The 20,114-nt window shown below is 51.6% G+C and overlaps 4 protein-coding genes across 4 annotated transcripts; 3 read left to right on the top strand and 1 right to left on the bottom strand.

The window, feature by feature from the left end:
* Window positions 1-2,034: 2,034 nt before the first annotated feature.
* Window positions 2,035-2,310, top strand: PG994_007720 (uncharacterized protein; the record flags this gene model as incomplete). The annotated part of the gene is made up of 1 exon (XM_066859129.1): window positions 2,035-2,310. One exon carries the CDS (start codon window positions 2,035-2,037, stop codon window positions 2,308-2,310), a length of 276 nt encoding a protein of 91 aa, XP_066714616.1.
* Window positions 2,311-4,008: 1,698 nt separating this feature from the next.
* On the top strand, window positions 4,009-4,321 carry PG994_007719 (uncharacterized protein; the record flags this gene model as incomplete). Its single annotated transcript, XM_066859128.1, has 2 exons — window positions 4,009-4,122; window positions 4,205-4,321. 2 exons carry the CDS (start codon window positions 4,009-4,011, stop codon window positions 4,319-4,321), a joined length of 231 nt encoding a protein of 76 aa, XP_066714615.1.
* A 1,062-nt stretch (window positions 4,322-5,383) lies between these two features.
* Window positions 5,384-7,393, bottom strand: PG994_007718 (Major facilitator superfamily domain- general substrate transporter; the record flags this gene model as incomplete). The annotated part of the gene is made up of 5 exons (XM_066859127.1): window positions 5,384-6,146; window positions 6,203-6,544; window positions 6,595-6,988; window positions 7,053-7,186; window positions 7,245-7,393. 5 exons carry the CDS (start codon window positions 7,391-7,393, stop codon window positions 5,384-5,386), a joined length of 1,782 nt encoding a protein of 593 aa, XP_066714614.1.
* A 5,835-nt stretch (window positions 7,394-13,228) lies between these two features.
* PG994_007717 (polyketide synthase) lies at window positions 13,229-19,663 on the top strand (the record flags this gene model as incomplete). Its single annotated transcript, XM_066859126.1, has 10 exons — window positions 13,229-13,423; window positions 13,482-13,538; window positions 13,588-13,675; window positions 13,737-13,802; window positions 13,857-14,059; window positions 14,110-14,350; window positions 14,412-14,764; window positions 14,824-15,737; window positions 15,764-16,133; window positions 16,211-19,663. 10 exons carry the CDS (start codon window positions 13,229-13,231, stop codon window positions 19,661-19,663), a joined length of 5,940 nt encoding a protein of 1,979 aa, XP_066714613.1.
* Window positions 19,664-20,114: the final 451 nt, after the last annotated feature.

Here is a 20,114-nt window from a genome sequence, read left to right as displayed (position 1 = left end):
TCGAGCAATGTCATGAAGAAGAGGTTGGTGATGTTCGCGGTGTTGCTAATGGTAATTTGAACGTGGCCTGTATCTCGCAGCTGCTGCCGTTGGTGAAATGCTCTGAACCGGTGTCATTTCTGATCATCAGTCACAATGGATGGTGTTAATATTCTAACCTCCAATGCTGCTGTTCTGGTGATATCTACGTGTATCTAGGATATTGACGTTCTATTCTACAATGTCTCGACCTCGGTCCTCGTTGATATTCGCTCGAGGTGTAGCGTTCAAGGTGCTGTTTCTTTAGCGAGATTCGTTCCGTTGCTATCTGTTCTTAAATCCTGGAATGTTCATCATGGGGTTTGCTTCGTGCAGATCAACAAGAAGCGTTCGTCATTAGCATCATATCGCCCGCGAGCGGCTCGAAATTCCTCTCCCAAGGCGACCAGAGCTGGGCAAGCAGCGGTACAGATTTGTCAACAAGGTTGCTTTTTGCTCACGGATCGCTACCTATTAACGTATGGACTGATCCGGCCGAGCACATCTTCCAAGTCCAGAGGTAAAAAGGGATACGTCCGCGGTCATATAACAGAGCAGACTACATCTTGAAGATATCCCAGGGCTACAATTTACTATATGATTATGGTATCGCATTGGTGAAGCTGTGAAGCAGTCGTCATCCGGTCGGAGCCGGGGAGAAGGGTCAATATACACGATTCAATGATTGGTGGTGCTGCATGGAGCATCAAACGAGTTTTTCAACCCAATACAGGCTCTGGCGCCGCCTTTGATGAATCTAGTAGGAAGCCCAATTTATCGGCATGGCATTGACCTCTGATATTCGTGTTGCCAACTGCACATGTACTCTCTACCTACCTAAGCTGCATGAGGGCCACATATGCGCGTCTGACGTTACATGGCATTTTTGGACGATTATCACAACCAAACTCAATACAAGTACACGTATCCAACTTTCCGTACACCTGCACTGCACCTGGCATCGCGGCTTGCCTATCGGAATAGATGGTGTCGAAATCCAAGCAGTGCGTACATACCAAGAGAAAGTTCCCAGGACAACCCAAGATGATGATATTCTTGTCATGATGAGAGGGCTGTACTATTTGCTTTGAATGCGACGTGTTTGCATTCCACCTCCACCAGAGCTGACCTGATACTCATGTTATATACGAGAACATATCGTTGGTACGCTACTCGGTAGGACGAGCCGCGTCTAAATCCACCAAGCCAGTATGTAGCGATACCTACCTTCATGCATCCTCTTTAGTGTGCCGTTGAACCTTTTATTGCAGCCGTCAACTGTGGTTTTGAGCTTTGAGTGGCTTAAGTAGACGATCGAGGCCCGCACTTAACACAGGATGTACGCAACGAAGATACAGCTTGACATACCTGAACTGGAAAGTTAAGGGTAGCGTTCCACTCATGGCGATATACACCTATTGTTGACGCGAGCCCATTACGATTGACTCACCATACCTAGTAACATGACGCTCGCTTGGCTGGTACGAGATACCGCTACATCATCAATCAGCCCAAACACTTGCTAGCTCATCGGCGCAATGGCTATGTTGGATATATGCTTGTTAGTTCTCCAATGACCCAGCGCGATCACCCTTCTGGAGTGCCCTCGTACGCGGAGGGCCATATTTATTAGACACACACCCAAGCCGCGTGCCCCATCGCTGACATCGGTCGTGATTCTACTGCGATGTTGAGCCTGTTGAGCGGGCGTCATGACGAACCAACCTCTCTCACTCTGAGACAAAAATTTCTTCGGCGATCTTCGCTCACCAACACAGACGGCCCTTCTCCGTGTATAATCCAGCGATGGCCTCACCGACAGCCAAGGGTTCTGCTGCCAAACTATCGATAGCCTCCGCTTTTCGATATTGCACACAGGCCATTTGCTAATATGATCGGTCCTACTACTTGTGTCGGATTGACTTGGAGCCCAACGTCGTGTTTTTGATTGCCTTCTTGTCAGGTTTCTTCGGTGTGTATGTCAAGGCGCGACAGGCGCTCATTTTCGCCCTTGCCATGTGCCTTGGTCTCGTCTGTGAGGTCTTGGTATACGCTGGTCGTATCACGAGCTGGAAGAACCAGTGGGGCGAAAATGGGTTTCTAATGCAAATTATCTGTCTCACTATTGGCCCGGCCTTTATGGCCGTCGGTGTCTACTTCCGCCTTCGGATAATCGTGTGCATGTTCGGATCCGAGAACTCGAGGTTGAAGCCGGGTATGTTTTCTTGCACCATGGGCCGCTGTGGGCAAAAGGAACAGCTCCTGGTAAAGTACCTGACCAAGGGCAGCTAAAGGCGTTACGCAGTTTGTCGCATACGATGTGGTTTCTTTGGACCTCCAAGCGGTGGTTGGTGCCCTCGCATCACCACTTGTTTGCATACCGGCGGCAACGTGGCTCGAAGAAACACATGATAATGGCCGGCCAGAGTTTCCAAGCTGTGATTTACCACTTTCAAGGCCCTGGCCACCGACTTTGCCCTACGTAAGTAACGGCGCATTCAAGCGTTAGCCCGGCTCGTCGCCGAGCTCAGTGGTGGCTGTATTGGCGACCTCATGCGCGAGCAGGGCCTCTCTATTACTGCATGGAAGGAACTGTGCTTTCGGTGGCTTGCTTGTTCCTGGAAGTTTCTTTTAGCCCGCTGTTGGCTTTGGCGAAATGATGGGATGGACCCACCAGGGGCGTGAAAAGGGGCATCAACATCCAGAGCGTTTTGACGCATACGACCAGGTCATCCCACGGAGGTGTTACAAGAACACACTCGGCAATGTTGTCGCTGTCGGCCAGTGGCAAGCGAGTGCAAGCTGACTCTTCCTCTAAAACAAATCGACCTCACTATCGCCCAAAGCCGTCATGGTTCCGGGGAAAAAGCAAGGCCAACTTCCTTTGACACAGACATATTGCGTAGGGGTTGAAAAGAAATAATAATCTAACTTGGCATAAAATGTCATGCATGTTTTACTCGAACACCCTCTATTTGGTGTTGATAGCTTTCAATGCTGCTGCCTGTCAATGTCCATACGCCAAACGTACCGGACAGGAGCGTGTGTGGCGGACCTGGATCGAAGACGCCACGGCGGCTGAAACTGTTGAAAGGCGGTAGCTGTCTGTTCCTATCAGTTTTTCAGCATGGCAGCCACAGATGCCTTGGGGGTGCCAAGATAGCCCTCGTCGGCGTAAAGGGGCCTGGCGGGTCTGGGGAACGGCGCCACCACAGGTCGGGGCAGATGAAGGCGCCGAGGACCTGGTAGAACGAAAGGCGCTAACCTAGAGCTCGCATGTATTTATCGAATGGTACGTGGGCTAGAGACTTACTCCAACTTTCCAGCAACGATGGCGTGAAGGCAATGTTAGCAGTTCCTTGCGAGTTTTCCATCCGATGATGGCTCGAAAAATAACAGATTTACAACACAAGATGTGGGAAATCACCCTCGACGGTAAACTTCATTTGGCGCCAATAGGGCCGTCGCCTCACCATGTCCTTGATATCGCCACTGGCTCAGGGATCTGGGCAATAGATTCTTGTGAGACACTACCTCTTTGTGCTATGCTGGGGCAAACCCCGACTGACCTCGGAACAGCCGATGCATACCCCTCAGCTGTAGTGATAGGTACGGACCTGTCGCCTATACAGCCAGAATAGTGAGCCACTCTGGGATACACGCCAACCTCCTGGGGAGAGGGAGAGAGAGGTGAAGGGATAAACGTTGACGGCAGCCAATTAGCGTACCGCAGAACTGCGAGTTTCAGATCGACGACGCCGAGGACGAGTGGGTGTTCTCGTGCCCGTTCGACTACATCCACGGGCGCGCGTGCGCGACATGCTCCAAGCATCCCGGGAGATCTTCCGCAAAGCCTTCGACGCGCTTCGGCCCGGCGGCTACTTCGAGATGCAGAACTTGAACCTGCAGACGTCCGAGGACGGGAGCATCGAGGGCACCACCCTCAAGATGCTGCAGAACGAGATCCACGGGGCCCTGGCCTCGGTCGGCATGCGCTGGGACAACGTGCCCAAGCTGGGCTGGACCAAGGAGCAGCTGGAAGAGTTCCTGGCGCGGGCCAAGCGCGACCTCAAGGACCCCAAGATCAAGGCCTACTTCCCCCGTGTAAGTCAAGGGAATGACCCCCCTTCCTTCCCTGTCCTCTCTCCGTGTAAACTTGCTCCGTGTTGGTTGTCGAATTAACCAGGAGAAGAGCTATGTCAAAGGATTTGCTGACACCTTTCTGACAAGCCACGTCATGTACGGCCGTAAGCCTGGCAGACGTTCAGTAAACTTGACGGAAGATCATACCGAGATCGACTAGCTTTATAAGTCAAGTCGAGGGATACGAATCTATGATAGGAATGATATAGGTGAAAGCCTGTCGGATAAAGGGAGAATACGCCAAGTAGAAACGTTTATCGTCATGTATACTACTCTAATGGCACCAAACATTTTGTTTTGTTTCTATTGGTTCAATGAAGAAGGAAGGGCAGCGGCGACCCCAATGTCAAGACGCACATGTACCCAAGCGGCCACGGCGTCGGGTTACACAGTCCCGCAGGCAGCAATCACCTCATTCTACCAAACCCAGCCAGCCCCTCGCATGTATATACTTAGAAGCGCATATTGTGGCGAATAGCAGATGACAACAGGGCCAACTGCAGCCGGCGTTACCTCAAAGCTCTTACTTGGATCGATGTGCGCCCACACTTGCAATGCCCAGGGCTGTCTCTGTGTGAAGCTCGATCAAGAGCACGTTCTGTACACACGCCCTCCGGAGAGTGCATTACGATCGTTTACCCCATGTCTACGTTCAACTGCGCACATGATATCATAGTCTTCCGGGTGACAGCTTGTGTCAAGGTGTTACCACGAAACAGTGGCAATACTCTGTCATATCAAATAGAGTGGGAGAGGAGAAAGGGTGCGGAAAACCAGGCCCATATGCCTGACGATAAGGGACTTCTTTCCCTAGGTTGACGGTCTACGCATCGGTGCTTAAATCTACGGTGGTGAAGCTCGAATGAGTGTATCGATTCATCAAACTCACAGGTAGATACACAAGACTTTACCTAGCATTGAAGACTGCCAATGTACAATAAAGCTCTCAATTTACAGGTGCTCACAGAAATACCCCTCTGTTCAGACCCAACCACATGCAGGTTGTACGCAAAGCAAATGTACCCCCCAACGCCCCTGAATTTCTGTAACAGTACCATTGCAGTCGCGTAATACCAGCAATGGTATCTGTTTTGTTGTCAGATGTTCATCCTCCGAATCTGGCCAGTGACGGCAATATACGTGTCTTGAGAAAACCTCCAACAGCATCCAAACTCCATGGACTAAGAGTGAGCCACCCAAATTGCATGCGCATCAAGGCTAATCAACGCCGGTGGTGCGACATATCCTCGAGCTCCGTTTCGCTCAGGGCTCCACGAGGTGTTTCCGAGTCTTCCTTATTGGCCCGTCGCACGCGGGGCATAGGAGGCGGATGGCGCTGAAAGGTGAAGAGACTTGCAACGACTCCAGCAGCAGAAAGATAGATGAATATTTTGATGTCGTCGACGAATGCAGCGGCGTAAACGCTCCGGATCATTTTCTGAGCATCCGGCGTAAAGAGTGTGCCAATCACGGGGCTCTGTTGCAGAGTCTGTAAATCGGCCGGGGTCAGGTGGCCGGCTAGCTTGTCCTTTGCTCTATGGTTGAAGACCAAGCTGCACACGGCGATGCCAATGGCCCCTCCGAAGACGCGAGCCTGTGCGATGGCTCCTTGTGCGACGGCCAGATTTCCGTGATCCACGTGGACCGAGGTGAGCATCGTGGCGGCCGCAAACGTCAGGCCAACCCCGAGACCGAAGATGGCCTGGTAGCCATACTGCGGCTGCACCGCGCTGTCGACGTCGGAAAAGGTCGAAAGAAGTCCGACTCCGATGAGTTGCAGGCATGCCGCAGCAATCAACGTGGGAGAAGTATTGTTCCGCTTGGACGATATAGCGCCAGCCAGGAACGACCCAAACGCGCAAGCGCCTAGCATTGGTAGGAGGTGGATACCTGCCATCAAGGAATTCTGCTCGTTGATGATCTGGAAGCGCTCCGGTAGAATGATGATGATTGCAAGGTAGATAAACCCAGTGAGTATCATGAATCTTGGAAAAGTAAGTGGTTAGCAATACCGCGAAGATATAGGAGTCGGCAATCTTACACGAGGGCTGCCATGTATGGTCGCAGAGCTACAAGCTTGGACGAGAATAGGGCTTGGATTCCCATGTAGTACTTGGCTTCCAGAAAGTATTCCCAAGCTACAAACACTACCCAGCACAACGTCGCGATCGTTAGTGTAGCGACGATGACAGGACTGTCCCAGCTCATGTTGAAAGATCCCGCCTGCTGAAGAGCAAAGACCAATAAGGTCGAACCCCCCATAACTAGGAGAATGCCTGGTAGATCGAGCTTCTTATAGGTTTCAGCCACGCCTGACCGCGAGCCATGGCGACTAGGCCACGCCAGCATAATTCCTGCCAGCGCGACAGTACTGAAGGGGATACTGCGACATTATCAGCGAAGTGGAGAAATATAGAGGCTTCGTGTACTCACTTGATGAAGAATATCCATCTCCACGTGGCAAGGTGTGAAATAGTGCCGCCGAGAACAGGACCAAGGACAAACGAGACGGCCAGAGTCATACCAATGAGAGCCCCCAGGAGACCCGGGTTATGTGTCGGGCCGACCTCGAAGAGTCCGATTTGAGCAAGGCTATAGAGGCCAGAGCCGCCGATTCCCTGGAATGCGCGACATACGATGCTTTGGCATTTATTAGTATTTCCAATATGGGAGGGAAAACGAAAGACGAAATGGAAAACATGCAGCTGTGTCATGTTCTGAGCTAAGCCGCATCCTAGCGAAAAGGCACCGAACAATAACCAAGAAATTTGGATGAGAGCGCGACGACCGTAGATGTCACTCAGTTTCGAGAATGCGACCGCAAAACCTATAGTAACCCCTAACATCAGCGTTCCCTCTTCACTACTGGATCGCACTGGCTATAGACTCACCTAGATACGCGAGCAAGTAGGAGAGCGCGACCCAAGGGACCGTGATGAAGCCCTTGAGCTCAACCGAGATGGATACAAGAGAAGTCGACACAATCGAGGCATCGAGGCTGGAGAATAGCAAGCCGAGGAGGAGACTGTTGGTACGTTTAGCACTGTCGAGCAATTGCAGGAGGTGCATCGAGGGCGCAGTACATAGCAACCAATACGGTCTGGCGCAAGGGACTCAAGGACTGTCCATAGTGGTGGCTGCGATTAGCGGATGAAGAGTTCAATCTCTCCTCCATCGAGTCCGCTCGGTCCAGGCTGGGCATTGTGCCGGTGTCATCGTATCGAGCAGCCATGATGGGAGATGGTTTTGTACAGGACTCGGAAGTTTCGTGGTGACAAGAGTGTTGTTGTTGTTGTTGGTCGGTAGACCCGTACTTCGTGGCCCGAGTCAAAGTTGCAGAATTACCCAGCCGTTTTCCTTAGGTCAGTTACCTAGTACCCCAAAACTTCGGCGAGGAATAACGGGACTTCTCGTGGCTGGTTGGTCGATACCTAAAGTTAGATTCACTGTTGGTTTCGGTGCCAGCTTGCTCGCAAAAGGGCAAGTACGACCGAGTGTGAGTGTGACGATGTCACCTGCAACACTTAAGAAGTTGGTGCCTGCCCTTCTTCACAGCAGAGTCTCTTTTATAAACCACAAATGATCACCAAGACGTCAAGCCTGGAAGCTTGTACTCGGGTATAAAGTAAATGATATTTGAATGAACACACTCGGGGGAATGAAGGGTGTGTTCAAATAACTTAGAAGTCGGAGCCGCATTACTTTATCGTGACTAGCTAAGACTTGTGTTAGCTAAGAATGTTTTGCATCCGAGGACCATAGATGACTCGAAGACATGTTGCAGGAACGTACATGCTGCCGAGACACCCATCACCAAGGTAGGTTTCAAGGGAATCATCATTCACGTACAAGGGCACTGAGCGGCTATGGGATGCTATGGGGGATATCTGTTGCAAGATGAGTCAAGGCTGGACCAAGACAAGTAACCTGTACTCAAAGGTCATAAATTGCCCATGTGCGTGCAAGTGCAAGTTGGTACGACACCCCCAAAGGCAGCAAAGTGAATATTAGAGCGCCCCTCGTATCTTGAGCCAGGGAATCAACGGGCTGTCAGAGAAAGCCCTGTATCACGAGCAACAGGCAAAGCTGATGGCGGATGCTTGTGAAAGGTGTCACAAGACATGGATGCCGGCCGAGACGAGGAGGGGTGGCTCGGGAGAGTGAAGAACAATGGTGATCTTAACCGGCGACAACCTTGAATGTCATTATAATAACACTCGGTCTTTTGACTGCCTCAAATAGGGCATGACATGTCACGTTTGGGCTGACTTCACCCCTTAAGAACTCCTATTCTGCTCCTACATATAACGGATACATACTTTCAGGCAAAAAACAATCTATGAATAGGGCCCTAGCGGCGCAGGAGGCAATGATGAAAAACAAAATACTTCGGGTTTCCACATTGCACTGTCATGCAGATACCAGCTTGAAGGAGGTGTGTACATAGTCTCCTCGCGTTCAGCTTGTCTAACTGCAGGGTGACAGGCTAATGCCAGATCGATGACCAACCCTATCGGTGGAGTACTATAAGCACCCCAGAGTGCCGCTGCAGGCTCAGATCAGCTTGTTGAGAGACTTCATAACCTCGCAGTTCCATAACCATGTGGTGTTGACCTACACTCGTGCCGCAGTGGAATACTGTATTGAGGAAACCGGTACAATATAGCACTCATGATCCGACACACGTTTAAAATGTGTCCCAAGAAAGAGGAACCATTATGATGATGCGTGCGGTGCGTACCTGTTTGAGTGGCTCAAGGCCCAGAAACACAACATAATCACACTGCCAGAGACGATCACTACTGACAGGCGTGGAGCATTTGGACGAGAGAGATCAAGCGGGAACCCGTGGGTGTGACGTCGGACAAAGCCCGGCTGCATGTCGACGCTGAAATTTGTATGCGCCAAGTAGCTGTGCTGCTGCCAACAGAGCAAACTACAAACAATAGGCGAGGAGATCCCTGAGGCTCACGGGAACGCCACACCGCTCCCCCATGACCCAGCCTCGTCAAGACGCCCAGTTAAACCGCCTGCAAGGGCCGATGCGATGGTCGGACCGAGGAGGAGGGACGGCTGGCCATTGAATGGACTGTTGCTGAAGATGTCGGTTAGCTATCTTCCCGATCTACTCAACTTTTTTTTAATATGGATGAGGCAAGACGCTTCCGAGACACTAGATAGCTGGAAGCGGTGCGATGGATGATGATCTGCAAGCTTCCACTTCCACAAGGAAAAATTAAAAAAGATACACCCATTTGATATCTCAATGTTAAGAGCCATTATCAAGTCTTGATACAGCTGTGACAGGAGAGTCGGAACTCCCGTCTCCCCCTTTGAGCTTTTTGGCTTACACATGCGATCGCAGAAGCAGAAGTAAAAGTCGCCTGTCCAACATTGTGCGTTGTTCGAGAGAGAGTCCCGGCCAAATTGTGACACTTTTTGTTGCAATCCATGTGCGTGTTGAACCCCAACTCGACTTGGCATGAGCAGTCTCGCCGTTCTGTCCAACAAAACGACACAAGCTCGTGTAACACACCAACTCGGCTTGCAAACCGAAGGAAACTGGGAGAAACCGCACTTGTTGGTCAGGATCCGAGCTAGCATTGCATGATGCCTTATTATTTTCGACGGTAGGACTCTGGGATTCTCAGCTCTTCTCGGAACCCACGAGCCCCTTTTGGTTCGGCGACTGCTCCGACCTAAGCGATGCCGAAACTCCAAGAAAAGGGTGTGCTCCGTTGGAAGTATGCACCTGGTCATGTCAAGATCCTGCGTATGCAGGCACCGTAAGACTGAGCGGGGTGCATTTGTCTTGCCTTGTCTCCTGGCGCTATGGAATGCATTCACGCATCATGAGTATCAGACTCCCTCAATTATATACAAATGCTGGGTAGCTGCTGCTTTTAACAAGAAATGGCTTTGGCTAAAGGGTGCTCTCTAGGCTGCCAATCGAATTCAATCAAAGTAATACTGGTACGTCAAGTATTAGGTAGGCAGTTGCCAGTGTGTTTTGGTCAGAACCTCGGAACAGGTGTGCCCATCTTGTCAATGTCAGCACTGCACACAAGATCCTGACTTCATGTATGTATGCCTTTGGGATCTTTTTCAGTCACTGCAGCTGCTACCAGCTGAAAACCCCCTCTATTTTTGAAATACTTCAGGCACCGGCTTGAGTGACGATCCAAATTAATAACACTACACGTGTGATGTAACCTTCAGGGACTTTGCAAGTGACACGAGCCGAACGGCGATGGATGCAAATTACTGAGTAGCTGCATTGCCTTGCTGGTGTGTGCAAGCATAATCTTCAGATCCTGCGCTGTTGTTGAATGCTGTGATTTGTCGGGGAGCAGTGCCACTGCTGACTGGCATCAATAGCGCCTGCAGCTGCGTGTATATGATGTAGGTTGGTATTTGCTCGGGTTTTCCACTTCGACCATTTCTATCCTTTTAGCCAGAGCCAACGGCAATAAATGTTGTGCTATGTTACCTCTTAGCATGTTCGTTCATACTTCGCTGAGATCACACACAGCTTGGTGGCTGCTGTAGACACTATCATATCCCCCAACAGCGTTTGGGAATCCGTGCTGATACACTGCCTCATCCTCCATGAATACTGTTCGGCACACGAGAGGAGGGGAAACTGCAGTGCCAATATCTACTTACGTATGTCTGCAGCATCCCGTGCTAATAATGGAGACATTAGTTGTCTAAGTACTTCCTTGGCCAATCTGCACGATACCTACCACCTACCTGACCCAACGGACCGTTTGAAGCTTTGAAGTTCGCACACCGAATCACCTTGGGTGGGAACAACAGACTTGGGATTGTCTACCAAATGTTTAGAGCTACGACTGAAGAAGCAGGTGATGTGTTAGCTCCACCCTGGAATGTCGGTAGGGTGGTCTGGTCAGATCATGTAGACTCTTTCCGACAAGGAGGAGCCGGCCGGTGGTTATCCGACGTGGGCATATATCAGTGTTTTTGGCTTTTGCAATTGAGAGAGATGATAGGCATTGAGGTCTTGCCAGGAGTGTCTTGCCCAGGCACTTCACCAGGACCCACTGCCATCAGGATTCATCAATATGGGTTCGTGCCGTACCCGTCTTCCTCTTTGTCTGCTTTGATGTGACTAGGTAAGCAGCGGACACTGGCATTTTGGGATATCTACCGACTTTTAGCCAGATGTCTAATATCGGGTTTCGGGAAAGATGACGCGCCCAGACCGACTCTGCTGAGGCTACTCTAAGGCTTCACATCAGTGGTTCATCACTTACCATGTGGTAATAGTTGTATTCCGCTACAATCATGCCATAGTTCGACTATCACCCTCCGACTTTCTGTTAGCTGCGTCAAACGCCACATGGTCTGCCAAGGGTAGGAGCACCATACCACCCTAGGCATCATGGCCATCACACTTTGTAAGAGGAAGATGGGATTACATTACTATTCACTGGCCTGGCATCTTACTTGCATATACATGATCCTTTGAGACTTTGGTTATACGGGCATTAAGGCTAAGGGCTTGGTTGGCGTACACCATTCTATTAAGACTGCCAACCATCATACCGGACCTGAGTATGTAGACTTCGTGTGCGAGCAAGGCTTTGATCACCGAACCATATCGATTGATCAGCACTCACTTGACAGTTTCAAAGAGACCGGCCCGTAAGTACCTCCAAGCCTTCTTGCAGTTGAGAGGCATCGTTTGTTGCTCGGCCCTATCAATTCACCGCTCTTGTTGGATCAGTGTGTGCATCGCGTTTGAAGAATAAAGTTGTTGAGCATGGGAAAAGGTATCCACAAGGCCATATATATCAATCGTGGGCAGAACATATACATCGATTCAGGTGTCCAGCTCCATGTTTAAAGGAGGTCACACCCAGGCCGGCCTGATCTTTCGAAAGCCCAGATATTTGCTCTACAGAAGCCACACCCCTAAGAATACTCTCTTGCACGACGGAGGGGACCTTGCTGTATATAAAGGGGTTGTGCGGTAGGATTTACACATATTCGTTCTAAACCAGTTGTCATCCATCTCATCAATTCCTGGTTGCGAGTCAATCGAATGTACTTGGAAAGGGGGATATGGTGTGATCTTGGCCCATCAAATATCGGCGAGGTTGAAGTACGTTTTGTGTTGAATCAACACCACACCAGCCTTCCGTGGTTGACCATCTTACGGTCACATGGGACCAGTTCTTGTGCTAATTTCACGATACAGACAGCTTGGTCGCAGCTATAGTAGCATTTGACTTATAGTCGACTCGGGAGGTGTGGCCCTGTGGCAGCGCAATAATATCCAACACTTACCAGTTTACGAGGAACGGATGAGAAATCACCATTCCCCTTCAACAAAACACACGATAACTGTCTGAACTACCGATCCCGTAAGTCAAAGGTTGCTTGTGTTCTGGTCAGTAGCCATTGCGGCGTCTCCACCATTGTCTCCCCTATTCCCTTTCCGTATCATCACCCGAGTAATCACCTGCCCTACAAAAAAACACAACACACTCCTTTCACTTCAACAAGTCTGTCTCTATCGCCGACCCCTATCCCACATTGTCATCCAAGTGTGATCACGTAACATTCATAAAAAGGAAAACGCCCTACACATGCCTGTCACTTCGACAAGTCTGTCCTCATCGCCGACCCCTAATCCGTTTACGCATTGTTGTCGGAGTAATCACCTGGCGGCCTTAGAGAAAAGCACGACGCCCTCACCTTTGAATTCAATACATGCCCCTTCTCCACTACCGCCGACTCATCTTCAAAACAAGTACGATGTACTCACCTTCCACTTCGACACTTCCGCAACAAAACTGACCTAGAGTGACCTGGAGTTTCCGCTTTTCCGCCAGCACACACACATGATCAACACACGCATGCGCACATGACCAATTCATTCCTCTTCCCATCCTCCGAGCCTTGTTCCTGAGTTTTTTTACCTTGACCCTATCAACCCCGATGGGATTCACACACTTCAATTCTTGCACGCAATCCGCTGACATCCGTTTATTGACTTAAGCCAAAGTAGCCGCATCTCTGAGGGAATCCCCATTCCACGATGCCTCACCTGGAGCCAGACAAGATGGAGCCCATCGCCGTCATTGGCATGGGCTGCAGATTTCCGGGCAAGGCTACGTCACCCGGCCACCTTTGGAATATGCTCAAACAAGGAGAGAGTGCCTGGTCGACTTTTCCGGCAGATCGTGTCAACATTGCCAGCTACTTCCATCCTAGTGGCAATAGACAAGGCAGCGTACGTTTCATTCTCCGAAGTTCTCTCCCGTACCGCAGCAAACTAACGTCATCACCAGATTTGTTTCGACGGAGCCCATTTCATCAAACAAGACGTGGCAGCTTTCGATGCTTCGGTACGTAAAATGCAACACGTCCTCCTCGGATCACGCCTAATATTTCCAGTTCTTCTCGATCCCGACTGATGAAGCCAATGCCATTGATCCCCAACAGCGTATGCTTCTCGAGGTTACTGTCGAAGCTTTGGACAGCGGTAAATTACTTTCTCCCGTTGATTTTCGCGTCACATAAGGCTTACTAGACAACTAAAATAGCTGGAGTTGACCGGGAAGCCTTGCGCAAGTCCGAGACAGGAGTTTGGGTCGGTTCATTTGTCAAAGGTAATTTCCGACCGTTTCAATACCCCCTTATCCCGTTGACTAACCCTCCTATAGACTATGAGCAGATTGCTCTACGAGATCCAGATGACTCCCCGAAGTATGGCGCCACTGGCAATGGCATTGCAATTATGTCGAATCGCATCTCGTATTTCCTTGATGTCAACGGCCCAAGTATGACGATCGATACTGGCTGCAGTGCCAGCCTCGTATGCCTCCACAACGCCTGCCAGGCTTTACGAAGCGGAGAGATCGACATGGTAAGTACCTGTCTATGCTCTGTACACTGTATTCAGTCTAATGCTTTCAGGGTTTGGCTGGTGGTGCTGGTTTGATCCTAACCCCTAACACTATGATGCCGATGACGGCATTGAACTTCCTGAGTCCAGATGGAAAGTGCTATAGCTTTGATGAACGAGCCAATGGATATGGACGAGGAGAAGGTATAGGTATAATCGTGGTGAAGCGTCTGGCAGATGCTATTCGCGATAATGATAACATTCGGGCCGTCATTCGCGGCTCTCGCGTAAACCAGGACGGACGCACTTCAGGTAAACATCCAAAGCCCCCCTCAGTTATGCTAATTGGGTTCTAACCATAGCGAAATCGTAGGCATCACTCTACCCAGCGCAGAAGCACAAATCCGCAACATGCGTGGCGTCTACGAGCGTGCCGGTCTGACCCCTGAACAGACCGCATTCGTTGAATGCCATGGTACTGGAACGCCAGCGGGTGACCATCGCGAACTACAGGCAGTCTCGGAGGCACTCTGCCAACAACGATCAACCGAAAACCCGATCTATGTAGGCTCTGTCAAAACGAACATTGGACACTTGGAGGGATGCGCCGGTGTTGCTGGCGTGATCAAAAGTATATTCACAATCGAGCACGGTATTATACCTAAGCATCTGAATTTCCAGGCGCCAGGCAGTCACAGAATCAACTTTACTGAGTGGAAGGTCAAGGTAAATATCCCTACCCCAACCGCTGAAACCTAGAGACAAATTGCTAATACACAGCATAGGTGCCCCAGGAAAACACAAAGTGGCCCGTCAATGGCCTCAGACGTGCCAGCGTCAACTGCTTCGGATTCGGAGGCACTAATGCACACGTTATCCTAGATGATGCTGCCCACTACCTCTCATCGCGCAACATGACAGCGCATCACAGCTCTGCTATCTTCCCCAATGATCCCTCCAAGGACCCATCAATGGATGCGACCGTCGCCGCAGCGACCCTCAGTCTGATTAAGTCTCGAGCTAAGATCATACGACGAATCGCGAAGGGTCAGCATGTTCCGATGCAAGACAGTAAATCACATGTTTTCGTGTTTTCTGCCCATACCGAGCGGGCCCTTTCCCAGCTACTCGAGAACCAGGTGGATTACATCCGAACAACAGAGCGCAAGGACTCGATAACATTCTTGGAGGACTTGGCTTACACCCTGGGATGTCGCCGGACGAAGCTGCAATGGAGATCATCGGTGGTGGCTCAGACCGCCGAGGAACTCGCTGCGAATTTACAGCAGATTGCCAAATCAGACTTTGTCCGGTTGCAGGAGAACAAAATCCCTCGAGTTGCCTTCGTATTCGGTGGACAGGGCGCGCAGTGGTTCGCCATGGGCCGAGAGCTTATGGCCTTTGATGTTTTCCTCCAGTCCCTAACATCCGCTTCGCAGTTCATGAGTTGCCTTGTGGGCGACGACGTCAGTTTACTGGGCGAACTGCTCCGAGGCAAAGACTCTTCCAGGATCGATGAGCCCAAGGTCGCCCAGCCAGCTACTACAGCTATTCAGATCGCCCTGGTGGACCTACTTATTCTCTACTATGGCGTGTTCCCCGCACATGTTGTCGGCCACTCCTCTGGGGAGATTGCAGCTGCATATGCCATGGGAGCGATATCGCGAGAGACCGCGTGGGAATTGGCTTACTGGCGCGGGTATGTGCGCAGGAGATGTCAAATAGTAACGACGGATACACAAAAGGTCGTATGCTTGTTGCCGGACTCTCAGCACCTGCGGCCGATTCCTACATTTCCCGACTCAAGAAGGGCAAGGTTACCGTTGCTTGTGTCAACAGCCCGATCTCTGTCACCCTATCAGGCGATAAAGAAGGCATACTTGAGGTCCAAGGCTTACTTAACGAGGAGAAGGTCTTCAATAGGCTCCTGAAAGTCGAAACCGCATATCATTCCGAGCACATGCTGAGATGCGCCGGGAGTTACTTCGCGCGTATACAGCACCTTCAGCCCCAACGTCCCACGAGAAACACTGTACCGCACCCCCATCTCAGTGGTAAGCTGATAACGACCGCGAATATCGAGTCCGATCAAGAGGTTCAGGAGGCGATTCCTCAGAATGAAATTCCGATAATGTGCTCGTCTCTGACCGGAACTCCTGTTTCGTGGACGAGTTGACACCACAATACTGGATGGGCAACATGGTCTCTCCTGTACTCTTCAGCGACGCGATGGGCGCGGTTCTCAAAGGCTGTGGCCAGAAGAAGCCCGACATCATCCTAGAAATCGGTCCACATAGCGCACTACAGAGCCCCATCCAGGAAACAATCGAGACGATGCATTACCGGGGCCAGAAGCCGAAGTACATCTCCATGCTCCGTCGAAACAACGATGCCACCGTTACAGCACTTTCAGCTGTCGGAGAGCTCTGGCGCCGCGGTGTGAACGTCAATATGCCGTGGGTAGTTATGCGCAGCGCGCAGTACCATCGCCCGAAGGTATTGCATGACCTCCCCAACTACCCATGGAACCGGGGCACTAAATACTGGTTCGAATCGCATCTGTCGCGCGCCAACCGGTTCCAAGTACACGGTCGATATGATCTGATTGGTCGGCCAACTGCCGACTCAATCCCGTTCCAGCCACGCTGGAGAGGCTTCCTACGTAGCAGTGAGAACAGCTGGATCGAGCATCACCAAGTTCAGAAATCGGTCATTTATCCTGCGGCAGGCATGGTGACCATGGTGCTCGAGGGCGCCAAACAACTGGCTCAGGGGCAATGTGCCGGCTATGAGGTGTCAGATTTCAAGATCGAGAAGGCGATGCTCATACCCCTGACCGAGCGTGGCCTCGAATACGCCGTAAACATGAGCATCCGTGAGGAGTCGCCCGCCAAATACGAGTTTTCGATCTACTCGAAGCCACTGGATGGGGCCTGGCAGCAACACGGCACTGGCTTTGTCACAATCCATCCCACTGCCCAGGCCACGCACCAGCACTACCAGGAGGAGTACGCGAGAGTTACAGAGACTGCTGATGAGAGGGTCAACCCTCGGCAGTTCTACGAGACTCTTGAGGTCATTGGAATGAACTATGGACCGCTATTCCAGAACATAACCTCCCTGGCCAAAAGAGACAGCATGTGTTCATACACGGTGCGCATTCCCGATACCAAGTCTTCGATGCCTGGCAACTTCGAATTTCCTCATCTTATACACCCTGCCACACTGGACTGCATCTTTCAGACGGCATTCAGTCTTGGCGAGGGGTCAATGGTTCCCTCTTACATCGGCAGCCTCTACGTGTCGGCTCAACCACAACCTCCGACTGAGGCTGGTCGAGAACTTGTCGGGTACGCTGAAGCAGAACGCCGCAGTCCTCGAGAGGCTTCCGTGATGTTTGTTGCATCCGACGAATCTTGGAAGGCCCAAAATGTAGAATCGACTACAAAGGCTCTTATAGTGGCAAAGGATGTCACGTTCACCGCTCTGGAACCGGGCACTGATGCCTCGGGAAGGACTTTCCTTCCGAGCCATCACAATTTATGTTCTGAGATTATCTGGGGGCCCGAGAAGGAATTGCACGACAGCAACGCCTTGAAAGAGAAGACTGCTAAGGAGCTACCCATCCACCTACCGGGAGGTGTTGTGGTCCTAGTACCCAACTTCATGAGCCCCATCTTGGCAGATCTCTGCTGCGAGCTGAGTGACAAAATCCAATGCGAAGTCAGAACATCAACAACCATCGCAGAGGAAAGTTTACCCGCTTACTGTATCTCTCTGCTGGAAGTGCTCCCCGGTCATCGATTCATCTGGAACTGGCCCGAGCAGGACTTCCTTGCCTTCAAGTCCCTTGCAACATTGTCACGGGGTATCTTGTGGGTTACTCGAGGCTCCCAAGTCGAAGTGGCCAATCCGCGAACCAGCCTTCTACATGCCCTCGCGCGCACCATACACTCGGAGAATCCACAGAAGAGAATCGTAACCCTGGACCTCAATGGCCCCGCCGAGATCGAGGTAGACTCCAGGTCAAGTAAAACTATGGTCGCCTCCTCAGATACGGGGGCGGAATCCCTTTTCTCTGATACCGAGACGCAGTCAATCTCAGACTTGTCTATGACCTCGCTCTCAGACTCCGTGGTGAGCATGCTTACGGATAGCGCACTGGGATCTTCTTTGGATACCGTGGAGGACTGTTCTCCAAATGTCGCGGTGGACTCAACTTCAAGTATCAAGGTGGACTCCATCTCGGACACAATTGTACAAGTCTTCACTAAAGCATTCACTGGCCCGAAGGAGACTCGATCAAAGGAGGCCGAGTATGCGCTCCGTGGAGATCAGCTCATGATACCTCGTCTCGTTCCCACGGAAAATCTGAATGCCATCATCGAGGATAGCCCATCGATTGTTCACGAGAACATGCAACCCGTTCGCGAATCGATTCGACCCGAAGCCACATATGTACTTGCCGGCCAGGGCGGCCTAGCAATGCAGATTGCCAAACTCCTAGCCAATAACGGTGCCCGACACATCGCACTCCTTTCTCGATCCGGTGGCTCTTCTAAGGGCTCGCAGGACAACGCCGCCTTTTTACAGAAGCGAGGTGTCAGTGTCCATGTGTTCGAGGTTGATATTTGTGACGAGGCTGCTCTGCGGCTGGCGGTGCACAAGATCGAAAAGATCATGCCGCAGGTCAAGGGCGTCTTCCAGTGCGCTGCCACGATCTGCGACGCGGTTTTTGACAACATGACGTATCCCGACTGGCAGACCGCCATCCGCCCCAAGACGATTGGTTCCTGGAACCTTTACAACATGTTTCCCCGAGACATGGACTTCTTTATCTTCCTGTCCAGCTCGGCAGGCGTGATCGGAAACCGCGGCCAGGCGAACTACGCCGCCGGCAACGCTTTCCAAGACGCTTTGGCGCATCACATCAACAACAGCACGGGCGACACTATGCGCGCAGCATCAATCGACTTGGGCCCGGTTCTTGGTGCAGGCATGCTGGCCGAGGACCCGCACACGTTGGACATGCTCAAAGCAAGCGGTTTCTTTGGCATCCGGCTGCAGGACTTCCTGTGCGTTGTGGAGCGCGCTATTGCGGGATCCACGACGACGACCATCGAGCGCTTCCCCTCTCAGGTCGTCATGGGCGTCGGCACGGGCGGGCTGATGCGCCAGAACAAGCCGGCGGACCCCTACTGGACGCACACCGCGCTCTTCACCCGTCTGAACCAGGTCGACCTGCCCGAGGACGACGGCTCCTTGGAGGGCACCGCAGCTGGAGGAACAGGCGAGGAGCAGCAGAGCGTCAATTACCTCCTTGCGCAGGCTGAGGGAGCAGGCGCCGACGAGGCCCAGGCCATAGTCAGCAACGGGCTGCGCACAATGCTGGCGCAGAGCATGAGCCTCCGGGGTGGCGTCGATGAGGTCGACGAAGGTCGCGCGCCCGCAGCTTACGGCGTGGACTCGCTCGTGGCGGTCGGCGTGCGCAACTGGGTGTTCCGCGAGTGCGGCGTCGACGTCTCGGTCTTCGAGGTCCTCAGCGACGCGAGCATCTTGGACCTCAGCGGCACAATTGTGGCGAGAGGCGGTTTTGGTGCTGGTGGTGCTACGGATGATCAGTGAGCAAGCAAGCAAGCACTCACCAGGCAACTAAAACCAAGCAAACAAACCAGAATATTGGGGCGAACATAACAGCAACGCACGGGAACACGCGCAGTTGTTTGTGTACTATATAATTATGTGTGGGAGTACCGATTACGTTTGAGCATGACCAGCAGAAAGCTTAGGTGGTATTGTGCTAGATGAAGAAGAGACGACATTTGTTCGCCAGTGGATGCGTGATGCGAGGCCGGCTCTTGGTCTCGAAGCTGGCAAAGACGCGGATGGCTACTTTGAGTGGGCAGATTTGAGACTTCCCTGCCTTGGGACAAGCAGTGGGAGCTGGGCGAGATTGAGTATAGAATGTAGTATCAATCAATGTATTTGCTATAGAAGTCCCAGGGAGATTGATGAGTGTGTACTTGATCAGAGATGATGCTTTACCGACGAAGCCAGCCGGTTTCTTGTATATGTT

Source organism: Apiospora phragmitis, assembly GCF_038363925.1.
Source record: "Apiospora phragmitis strain CBS 135458 chromosome Unknown utg000007l:2111988.0-4706623.0:1.0-2598199.0, whole genome shotgun sequence".
Lineage (NCBI taxonomy): Eukaryota > Fungi > Ascomycota > Sordariomycetes > Amphisphaeriales > Apiosporaceae > Apiospora > Apiospora phragmitis.
This window is presented reverse-complemented; position numbering and strand designations above follow the sequence as displayed.